Here is a 12,837-nt window from a genome sequence, read left to right as displayed (position 1 = left end):
CAAAGAAAAACAACAAAGACTTTTTACATATGTGAACTCTAGCAGGAAGGGGATGAATCAAATTGGTCCACTTGATGTTGGTGGTTTGACTGTTGATGATCCTGCTTAGATAGCTGACAAACTGAATGAGTACTTTGCATCTACATTCACACATGAGGAATTCTGTAAGGAAGGGGAGGACAGAAGTTTACTAAATTCTAATGGGAGCTAAATGATTTTGTAATAACAGAGAGCAAAATGGAGGAGAAATTGTTGAAATTAAACAAAAAAGGCACCTGGAGCAGATGGAATCTATCCAGTTGTATAGAAGGAGGCAGCGAGGGAAGTAAACAAACCCATAGCCATCATTATGAGAGCATTCTTAGATTCAGAGGAGGTCCCCCGTGGACTGGAGATGTGCAAATGTATCCCCAATCCACAAAGTGGGTTCAAAGGGTGATGCAAATAATTATAGACCTGTTAGTTTAACTTCTGTTTCAGAGAAAATAATGGAGTCACTGGTTAAAGAAGCACTGCAGGATCACCTAGACAAGATTGCAGTAATAGTTCAGACACAGCATGGGCAGTCGGATATGAAGTTCTCCGAGCAGTGTAGACAGGTTGCCAGAGCAAGGCATGGAGTTTTGCCAATGATATACAGGAATTTTGCTAGCAGAGACAAGGAGATGATTATACCTTTGTGTAAGGTAATGGTCAAGGCACACTTGAGTACTATGTACAGTTCTGGAGGCCTCATTTTAGGAAGGATGTAGAGTTGCTAGAACTAGTACAGAGATGGGCAACAAAGATCGGTGAGAGGAACAATGGCCTCTCTTACCACGATTACCAATTTAAGCCTTTCTTACCAAGAGTGGCTTAAAAATACATAAGTTGCAGCATCCGGAGACTAGGCACCTGCGAGGTGATCTGATTGAGGTGTCCGAGGCGTTGAATGGTTTAAAATTAATCAATTTAAAATGACTGACTAATACTAATCAGCTGTTTCCACACCCCTTCAATCTCAGCCTTCAAGCAGTAAAGACTCCTTTTAGCTCAAAAAATATCAACAGATTTTAACACTAATTATTTCAAATTATAAAAAAATGTTCATAAAGATCTAATCAAATAACAAATAATGTACAGTTTAACAAATTAACAAATAATCAAATAAGTAATTAAATAACTGTTCAAACCAAATACCCGAAAGAATCAAATAACTATTCAAAAAACTAAATAAATCAAAGAATCATGTAACTATTCAAATAATATCTTTTGAAATTAATTTTGAAACCCAAATAATGTCAAATAATTATTTGAAATATAAATAACATATATTTCAAACTTTATTTGATATATTTTTTAAAATCACTGACTAATACCAATCAGCTGTTTCCACACCCCTTCAATCTCAGACTTCAAGCAGTAACGACTCCTTTTAGCTCAAAAAATATCAACAGATTTTAACACTAATTATTTCAAATTATAAAAAAATGTTCATAAAGATCTAATCAAATAACAAATAATGTACAGTTTAACAAATTAACAAATAATCAAATAAGTAATTAAATAACTGTTTAAACCAAATACCCGAAAGAATCAAATAACTATTCAAAAAACTAAATAAATCAAAGAATCATGTAACTATTCAAATAACATCTTTTGAAATTAATTTTGAAACCCAAATAATGTCAAATAATTATTTGAAATATAAATAACATATATTTCAAACTTTATTTGATATATTTTTTAATAATTAGCTTAGTACCAGGCCTTGAATGGTTTAAAATTGTTGGTTAAAAAGTGTGCAGTTAATGCTTTCTTTACAGTTTAGTGTAATAAAATGCCACAACAAATTTTTTAAAGCAAGAAAATAAATAATGTAATTAAAATGTAAACTAGTTCTCAACAGAAAATCTACTAGGATACAGTACTATATGAGATGCAAAATATAATTGTAATAAAAGGTAAATATACAATTGAGCAGAAATTTTCAATGCACCTGCTTTTGTTTTCATCGTAGAAACAGGTTGCAAAAAAAAAACATGTTGAAAAATAAGTTATGTTAAAATAAAAAAAAACAAGTCTCAGAAAGTCTCAATTAAGAGAATAATTCATGTCATTGATATGAAAAGTTCATTCTGCCAAGTGTTTTTAGAAAAAAAGTGACCGTACCACAAATAAATATAGGAATTATTCAATACCATTTAATTGGGTTAATTTTCAATGGCAAGTTGATACATAGAATTCTTCATCCTGTACCCAAATTTCTGTATGCAACAAACCCAGAAAGCTGAGAATAAGTTAAATACGACATATCAATAATCAAGTAACTTCAATTCGATTCAGTTTATTTTACCTGTACATAACTCTGTCAATAAAAGATATTCTGCTTTTCCATGATCTGACTGTTCCTTTTCAATAGCTGCTGCAGAAATAAACTGAATAATATTGGGGTGACCAGATAATTTTTTCTAGATCATGTCAAAGAATAACAACAAAACCTACAAGAGCTTAATCCTTCATTAAAATAATCATTCAAAAAATACTCAAAATAATTATAATATTAAAAAATCATCATACAAAAAATACTGAATTGTATTTCATTGGAATCCACAACAATTCCACTGTGAGAATTCAGCCATTACGTGGGCTTGCTGGATCTTACGGTTGGCTTCTCAAGTGCTAAGTGCTTATTTACTTTTATCAGTCTATTTATCCCTTTTTTGTCTAAGTATCAATGCTGTCCTGTGTCCATTTCCAGAGTCCCAATCGAACATTTCTTGGCAACCTTTTCACCATATGTTGCCTTATTTGCACTTCTGCTTTAACTGTTTTTCTGGGCTCCTGGTATGAGATACTGAGCTCTACCTTTAGTCTGTCGAATTTCCATGCACAGCAAACACACTAGATGGTATTAGCCTGGAACCTAGGCTGTGGGCACTGGATCCCAGTGATGCTATTGTGGAGGACCAGCAGCATCACTGGGAGGTCCCCTCACCATGTATAGCTGCCTAAATTGAGGGAGTTTAATACTAAAATCTGGTTTCAGGTTTTCTGTATCTAGTAATCCTCAGTGTGGTATACTTAGGTCTCTCCTTTGATGAATGGTAGTCTTCTTCTACATCCAGTCTAAAAACTGATTTAATGTACAAATCTGAAATGCAGACAATTTTACTGACAGCCCAGAGAAGATATTAAGATCTGACAGACAATAATGTGAATTTCTCCATATGCTAAGAAATTAAATGCATGTTACTGTCTATAAACAACTTCATTAAAAATGCAATTCGCATTCCAGAGCCTCAAAAATAAATAGTAAACTTATACTACACGAGGTTATGCAGTTCTAATGCCCATGTGCATGTGTGAGAGAGAAGCATATCCATGCAAAACTATGTTGCAAATGGTACAACATCCACATCTTAAAGCAAAACCTTCCATCAGGATATGTACACAAAAGACTTGAACACTAATTAGAGACAATTTCAATATGATGATTTTAATGATTTTATTAAATGATTTGTTGTTGTGTACAAAACATGAATTCACAAATTCAATCCTGAAACAAATGATTTTTTTTTAATGGTAACTTCAAACAAAATATTACTGGAACCTACAGTACTCCAGTACCAGATATAGACTGAAATTACAGCAGATGCTTGGTTGAAATTCCTGACCCTCCCAAATGCCTCTTTCACTGGCCCAAAAGCAGTATATGATTGAAGGGAGCAAGTTTGGAATGTAAGAAGGAAAACATGATTTCTCAAGAAATTTGTCAGTGTCACTGTCATCAGAGTTGTGCACTGTAATGCAGTAAAATAAGCTGCACTGACAGTTCCCCAAGATTCTTATAAACTGCCTGGTGTACAATACTAAATAGCAGGTTGCTATAATAGTGTAGGTTAACTGTTGTATCTGGTGGCAGGAAATCAACATGGATTACTCCTTCAGCATCCCATAAGACTTTGGCGATGACCTAGCCAGCTGATGTGACTGTATTATGAATTTTTTTTTTTTTTTAGATTGTTATTGTTGAAATGAGGATTTTCTGGAACGAGGCTACTAAACACAAGATGTGATAACATCCACAATCAACAAGAACATGTTTGATTGTAAGCAGTACATTACAACAATGACACAGGAAAGGACTCTCTCTTGTTAACAGATACAAATGGGCCAGACAAACAAATTTTTTTTTTTTTTTGTGGGTAGAGGGAAATCTGTGATGCCAATATAGGTCAGAGTGCTTTAGCTCAGAAATGAAATAGTGCACCCGAGTTTCACTGCAAGTTAATAACTGCCACAGAAATATTTCTTCCAATTCAAATGGAAGCATTCTGAGAAAACTGAGAAAACAATACACTGTGCCTGATGTGGGTAAATGTTTGAATATTATCCCATTATACATACACACACACACTTTTTGAACAGAAAGTGGCCATAAACTTATGTGAGCTGCAACCTATCGGTCACTGTTCTGTGACCTCAAAGCATATTGACCATACTCACTCATACACAACGTCTTTTTATCATAATGTCTCATATAACCTACATAAATGCTGGTTGGTTTCATGCTCTCTTTCACCAGAAACTTGATTATCTCAGCATTATTCCATAATCCAAGTGACAAGGGCTGACACCATCTTCTACTGCAGAGATGCAGGGAGTAAAATCATATGGCAAAAAGCTACAACCCACAATGAAAACTTTCATCATACCCCAAAGTGGCCAGTCTTAAAAAAAGTAAAGTACAGGTTAATGTTGAACCAACCTATCAGGTTACCCAATTTCATGATTTGTTATACGCATTACCATTTGCCAATTTAGAATGAATTAATTTAATATTATAAATTAGCTTAACTATTTATATATTTGACTTTTCCTTAATTTCATATTATATTCTATTCGGTAAACGGAATTTAAACCATGAAAATACTGCAATAAGGTTATGGACTTATATATCAATGCATGCATTAAATAACTTGCAAACTGCATAAAATATACTACATACTTATAAATATATTTGAAAGCAAAGCATATATATTTGAAAACAAAACATTTGTACCACATTAAATTATTTATAGATTTCAGCTCACAGAAACAGTGAATTAGTGCTGTTCAATCACTTGCAGCAACACTAAAACAGTAAAGAACACTACTTCGTTACATTTCTGATTTTCTTACTGAATCCTAACTTTACATCAATATGGGGTGGGGAAGGGGCATCTGAAAGGTACAGTGACTATACTGAGATATACAGAAAAACTCCCAAAATTAATATTTACATGGAACCTCAGTATGCTTGATAAAAACAACATACATACCTTCATACATCCCCACACATTGGTCTGAAGAAGATTTCATTAAGAATACAGGAATATAGCATTAGCATTAGTAGATTTGTTATTATTGTTGCTGTGGTGTTTTCTGGTGCAAGGGCAACTTAGGCCATACTGCACCTCCCAAATCAATTCAATTTAAATACAAGAACTGCTTGTACAACAGTTAGAAACGGTCATACATTTGAATTTGTTTTAAATAGAAAAAGAATTCAGAGAGATTTGCTTCTTTGCCTATGATGCTATTGAGAGACAGGGGTTGTTGCAGATCTGAAATGGAATTAAAAGCCATTCATCAGGCATTGTTAAACAAGCTACATTCAAGGAGTATATGTTTTACTGCAAGAGGTTGCAAGCAGTGCGCACACTGAGGAGGATCCTTCCCTGTAAGCAGATATAGATGAATGAGGTGAGAATTCTGGCTAAGATTACTTTTTCTTTTCTATTTTTACAAAGGCTAGAAGTCCATAATTGTGGTTCAGGCTTTATTTGAAATAGCTTGTTATTTGTTTGCATTTTCCACAGAAGTGTCCATTGTTCCATGCATGTTCTCTGTATTTTTTGTCTCCGTGTTTTGCATCTATAATCACGATATGGGACTAGATCATTTGTTGAGGCTACGTTGGAAGGATGCTTTGCAGCATCATCTGCACATTCATTTCCTGGAATACCACTGTGGCCAGTGATCCAAGAAAAGATAAGTTTGTTGATGCTCGTGAAGCTGCATCAGCTTATGTCTTACAAGTTTTAATAAAGGATTGTATTATACTTTTATTTATTGACTGCAGTGAGATATTTTTCAGAGCAAGCTTAATGGCATGATGTTATGTTGTTATTTGGTTTTTAGGAGCATTAGCAACTAAGGCCATATTGCTCCAGGGATATGCGGTGGTCATTCCCTGACCTTTCCGCATCCTCCGTATTTGGTGGCTCACGGGCTCGAACCCCAGACTAATCAAGAAGCATGTGCTATGCACTGCTGCTCCTGCCCACCTGGCTAGAGAGGCGGCTTAATGGCATGAAGCTCAGAGGTATAACTGCTACATTCGGCTGGAAGTAAAAACGAGACAGTTGAATTAGGGAAGACAGCAGCTGCACCCACTTGATTGTTAGACTTTGAACCATCAGTATAGACCTTTGTGAATTGGGGGTACTTAAGTTTTGCAAATTACAGAGCCTGGAGACTAGGCATCACCGAGGTGATCTGATAGAGATGTACAAGGCTTTGAATGGCTTGAGCATGCTCAATGCCGATGGGATTCTTCCTCTTGCTCAGAATAATCACCTGAGAGGGCATAAATTCAAATTGAGGAAGGGCGGATGTCGGATAGATGTGCGGAAATTCGCCTTTAGCCAGCGGGCAGTTGGTTTGTGGAATAGACTTTCATCGCTTGTTGTTGAAGTTGATAGCCTAAACAAATTTAAGGCTCAGCTGGACAGGTATTTCGAACGAATTGAGGGGTGAAATGGGAGTAGTGGTTGTTTTTTTTTTTTTTTTTTTTTGGCTGATGCTGAATAAGCTTGCTTTCTTGCATCATATGCCTCTACTAATGCTAATGCTAATGAGCATAATGTAGTTGTTGGATGTTAATATTTGCTACTGAACGTTTACCCCATTGCTAAAAGTATTCATTAGAAGAAAGTGTGAAGGTAGTCCATGGTAGATCTGGATCTTTTGATTCTCTGAGGATATTATCAAATTGGATGTTCCAGCTTTCTGCTAGAATCTGCAGTCTGATACCAGCAGGCCGAATTGTTCTGTGTTTATTTGCATAGTGGGTTTTCCACTGGGGATCATGCAGGAGTGGCCAAACAGGATGAGTAGGCAGGCTTTTAATTTTAGCTGAGTAATTCGTCAGCAACATCTTTCTTCTGATGCTAAAGACTTTGTACTGGTGACGTTCTGTATGCACCTAGGACTATCCTAAGAGAGGAATGCTGGATGGGTGCAAGACAGGCTAAGGTGCTCTCCCTAGCTGAGTCATAAACAGGTGCTCCGTAGTCTAGACGAGATCTAATTAGGGACTTGTATAAGTGGGGCAGGGTATAACGATCTGCACCCCAAAATGTACTGGAGATGACCCGGAGTATATTCATTTTCTTTGCGCAAGTGTTCTTAGATATTTTATGTGCTCCTGGAAGTTTAATTTCTTATCAAAAATTAGCCCTAGGAGACGAATACTGTTTACAATTAGTAAAGGGTGATTGGCCAAATGCAACTCAGGTTCAGGATGCATTCTGTGCTTTGTGCAGAAATGTATGGCTGTAGATTTGTGGCTTGACGGTCTGTAACCATTTTGTGCCATCCATAATTCAATGTTATTAATGGATCCTCAAATAGGCCTCTGGGGTTGAAAAAACTGATATTCACAAAATTACACACGAACACCAACCGTTGCTGAAATAATTATTTTTAATTTACTTTAATACTATAAAATATATACATAGAACTAATGAAATAACAAAACTTTTCTTTAAATTAATATAAAATAAAAATAAAAATATAACCCATTTACAATAAATATAGAATATATATAAGATATATAAGAATTTATGAGAATAAAAGCGATAAATTAATGAAAATAAAACCACTAAAATACCGATAAAACAATGAGACTAAAACCACTAAAATCCCAAAGCTTTCAGAGGCATACGCCTCCTTTCTCAACAGTAAGATTTTTATCATACAACACATCCTTAAATAACAGCAAGCTCACGGCTCTCAGTACGTGGTTCCACAGGAGCATGGGCAGTATTTCCTTCATGCGCACTGGAACTGGAAATGGCTTGGGAGTGTGTCATTTCCAGCACGCTCCCGAGTGAGTGCTATAAAATCTGGGGATTATGGGAAGTCCACTGTAGCGGAACATTTTTGGGAGAAGCATCATCAGATCTCCCTGGACGAAGCTGCCATCGTCGACCATGCACATAGGTTTTGGGATCGCAAGTGGCTTGAGAGCTTGCAGATTTGTTCTTCTGAGAACAATACCATTAACAGACAGGGGAATTCGTATTCATCCCCTCTTTGAGGCGGTGATTCACGGACGGGATGATCTGTTCCACTTGGCAAGCTCCAGAGCCATTTCCGGTTCCAGTGTGCATAAAGGGAATACTGCCCATGCTCCTGTGGAACCACGTGCTGACAGCCGTGAGCCTGCTGTTATTTAAGGATGTGTTGTACCATAAAAATCTCACTGTTGAGAAAGGAGGCAGATGCCTCTGAAAGCTTCAGGATTTTAGCAGTTTTAGTCTCATTGTTTTATTGTATTTTAGTGGTTTTATTTTCATTATTTTATTGCTTTTATTCTCAAAAATTCTTATATATCTTATATATATTCTATATTTATTGTAAATGTAGTATTTTTTTTATTTTTATTGTATATTAATTTAAAGAAAAGTTTTATTATTTCATTAGTTCTATGTATATATTTTACAATATTAAAGTAAATTTAAAATAATTATTTCAGCAAAGGTTGGTGTTCGTGTGTAATTTTGTGAATACGTTATTAATGGATATTTGTAGATGCCTCTAGATATAGTTCATATTCTGGGAATGGCAGGATATGGTAAGGTCATCCGCATAGAAATATGAATCAACAGTGTTTAGAATGCAGTTTGTGATATTGTTTATTCGTAGTGAGAACAGAGTGGCACTAAGAAGAGAGCCCTGTGGGACTTCTTCTTGTATATATGTTTGAGATAAAACCTGCTGGTACTTAACTTGGAAAGATCTGTGTTGAAGGAAGCTTTGAATAAAATATGGTAAATGCCCTCTCATATGAATAGAATGGAGATCTCTTAGGATGCCGTGTCGCCATGTTGTATCAAAAGCCTTCTCTATATCAAGGCATATCATGACCAGATGTTGATTTCTGATGAATGTGTTTCTTATGATTGATTCAGCTTTTGTCATGAGATCTAGGGAAGATCTATTCTTTCGAAAATCAAAATGATTGTTACTGATTATGTTTTGGGATTCAAAATACCAGGTGAGACTATGGTGAACCATTTTTTCCAAAGTCTTGCTCAAGCAGCTGGTTAGAGAAATTCGTATATAATTGTTTGGTATCGAATGATCATTTCCAGGTTTCGGTATAGCTATTATATAAGAATGTTGCCAGGAAGTGGGGAATAGATGTTCTAGGAATATCCGACTGTAAAGTTTAAGCAATGAAGACAGTGATTTCTGATTGAGGTGTTGAAGCATTATATAGTAAATTCCGTCAGGGCCAGGAGCACTATTTCTTGAGGTATATATAGATTCTTTCAGTTCAGATATTGTTAATGGTTAGTTATAGGGTAAATGGCATGTAGCTTTGAAATTCAGTTTCCTTTTCTCAGTTTCGGCTATAATTTTTTGGAAAGACGGTTGATATGCACTTGAGGCGGACAATTCACAGAACACAATTAGCATTAGTAGAGGCATATGATGCAAGAAAGCAAGCTTATGCAGCATCAGCCAAAAAAAAAAAAAAACCCCTTCCGCTTCACCCCTCCGTTCGTTCGAAATACCTGTCCAGCTGAGCCTTAACTTTATTTAGGCTATCAACTTCCACAACAAGGGATGGAAATCTGTTCCACAATCCAACTACCCGCTGGCAAAAGGCAAATTTCCGCACATCTATCCTACATCTGTCTTTCCTCAATTTGAATTTATGCCCTCTCAGGTGATTATTCTGAACAAGAGGAAGTATCCCATCAGCATTGAGCATGCTCAAACCATTCAAGGCTTTGTACACCTCTATCAGATCACCTCGCCGGTACCTAGTCTCCAGACACTGTAATTTGCAAAACTTAAGCCTTTCTTCGTAAGAGCAACCCTTTGTTCCATTCACTAACCTTGTTGCCTTTCTCTGTACTCGTTCCATCAGCTCTACATCCTTCTTGAAATGAGGACTCCAGACCTGTATATAGTACTCCAGGTGCAGCCTGACCATTGCCTTATACAAGGGAATAATCACCTCCCTGTCGCTGCTAGAAAAATTCCTGTATATCATTGATAAGACACCATGAGCTACTCTTGCAACCCGTCTGCACTGCTCAGAGAACTTCATATCTGCCTGCCCAATTACCCCCAGGTCCTTTTCATTCTCTACCACTGTCAGTGTAGTACCACAGAGTTGATACGTTGCTCTGGGGTTGCTGTTTCCCATATGTAGTACTTTCCATTTGTCAATGTTAAACTTCATTTGCCACCTCTCAGCCCATCTGCTCAACCTTTCCAGATCCTGTTGCAGCAGCATAGCGTCAGTAGCATCCTTAACAACCCTGCCAACCTTTGTATCGTCTGCAAACTTGGACATTAAGCTTGATATACCATCATCAATATTATTTATAAATGCAGAAAACAACAATGGACACAACATTGAACCCTGAGGGACTCCACTAATAACATTAGTCCACCATGAGCAGTGTCCATTAATTACCACTCTCTGTCTTCTACCACTCAACCATCCCTTTATCCATAGCAACAATTTTCCACCAATGCCACACTGCTCCAATTTGTGCAGCAGTTTTCCGTGTGCAACAGTATCAAAAACCTTTCTAAGATCCAAATATATGATATCAAAGTTATTCCCTGCATCCAATTCTTTTGTGACTACCTCATAGTATCCAATCAAATTGGTCAGGCAAGACCTTCCTTTAACAAAACCATGCTGTGTCTGAGCTATAACTGAATTCTTGTCAAGATGATCCTGCAGTGCTTCTTTAACCAGTGCTTCCATTAATTTTCCTGGAATAGAAGTTAAACTCACAGGTCTATAATTAATTGTGTCAGCCTTTCATCCTCCTTTGTGAATTGGGGTTACATTTGCACATCTCCATCTGTGGGTACCTCTCCTGAGTCCAAGGAAGCTCTCATAATTATGGCTAACGGATTGCTTACTTCCTTTGCTGCCTCCTTTAATATAACTGGATAGATCCCATCCACCCCAGGTGCCTTTCTTGTATTTATCTTCAACAATTTCTCCTCCGCTTTACTCTCAATTATTACAATATCATCTAGCTCACTGCCAGTGTTTACTTCATCTATGGCATTCCCCTTCCTGAATAACTCCTCATGTGTGAATGTAGATGCAAAATATTGATTTAGTTTGTTAGCTACCTGAGTAGGATCATGAACAGTTGAACCATCGATATCAAGTGGACCAATCTGATTCATCCCCTTCCTTCTAGAGTTTACATAAGTAAAGAACTCCTTGCTGTTTTTCTTTGCATCCCTTGCCAAAGATTTCTCGTAATCTGCCTTCGCCTGCCTAACCTCCTTTGTAACTTGGTTACAGATCAACTTATATCTATCATAGACTTCTGTGTCACATGTTAATTTATAGGTATCCCATGCATTTTTCTTCTCTGCCATATGTCTCATTAGTTCATCTGACATCCATTTAGGCCTGAACCTGGAACGATATTTCTTAGTTGGTATGTAAAGCCTAGCAGCTTCCAAGATAAGTTCTTTGAATGCTTCCCATTTTGAGTTTGCTGTTGGTAACATCATCAGTTGGTCCCACTGTATAGAATTTAAATACTGTCTCAGTCCATCGTAGTCGCCTTTACAAAAGCAATAACCCTTCCCTTTACCCCTGATGGTAGTTACCTCCTTGAGTAAATCCCACTTCAGCACACTGTGATCACTGCCACCTAGTGGTTCCTGTATCTGCAGATTCTTAATGCATGAATATTCACTACTGATAATCAAATCAAGAGTATTGCTTCTTCTAGTTGCCTCCCGAACATGCTGATTTAGAAAAAAATCATCCAATAAATCCACAAAAGCCTTGCTAGTGTGTGAGTAACCAACCCCCAAATTCCAGTCAATATCTGGGAAATAAAAATCCCCCATTATAAGACTCTCTGATTTATTAGCCCACTATTTCTCTGTACAGTTTCTTATTATGCTCATCAGAGTCATTAGGCCTATAGCACACTCCTACTCTTAATTTTGATCTCCCAATGCTTATGTCACACCAAACTGACTCAACACTGCACTGTCCAGCGATGTCGACTAGCTTCACTTCCTTGGATTTTATGTGTTTCTTAACTAATAGCATAACCCCTCCGACCTTCCTATCCTGTCTATCCTTTCTGTAGACGTTGTACTCCCCAAATTCCAGTTCTGCATTACTTATATCTGTGTGACACCACGTTTCTGATATCCCAACAATATCCGCCTTTGATTCTTTGAGCAATACCTCAAATTCATCAAATTTATTTACCAAACTCGTAGCATTGGTGTACACGCAAGTATGCACGCACCTGTTCTTTTTGTTAGCTACCCTAACACAAACCATGTGTTTACTTGTACCCCAATGACTCCCAGCAGTCTCTGAAATATCCTGCATCTTACTTTCCAGGCTGCTGTTCATTCCAATAGAAGCAGTACAAGAATCACTTTCACCTCTATTAGTCCTTGTGTCCCCCCAATCTAGCAGTTTTCCGACCCACCTAACACTGCCTCGATAGCATCAGCAAACATTCTTGCACCCTTTCTATTTAAGTGTATCCCATCCCTGTAGAA

General features: G+C 36.9%; 1 protein-coding gene across 2 annotated transcripts in view; it reads right to left on the bottom strand.

Annotated features, from left to right (window-relative positions):
- The window catches only part of aux (cyclin-G-associated kinase), a 703,221-nt gene that overhangs the window by 574,291 nt on the left and 116,093 nt on the right, over positions 1-12,837 (bottom strand). For both annotated transcript variants that reach the window (XM_090387776.1, XM_090387775.1), the window contains exon 4: positions 2,336-2,450. In XM_090387776.1, the coding sequence (XP_090243902.1) occupies positions 2,336-2,450 (115 nt within the window). The remainder of the gene's footprint in view (positions 1-2,335; positions 2,451-12,837) is intronic.

Source organism: Mastigoproctus giganteus, chromosome 13, assembly GCF_048544385.1.
Source record: "Mastigoproctus giganteus isolate SK-2022 chromosome 13, ASM4854438v1, whole genome shotgun sequence".
NCBI classification, from domain to species: domain Eukaryota; kingdom Metazoa; phylum Arthropoda; class Arachnida; order Uropygi; family Thelyphonidae; genus Mastigoproctus; species Mastigoproctus giganteus.
Note: the sequence above shows the minus strand (reverse complement) of the source record. Positions and strands in the feature narration are given on the sequence as shown.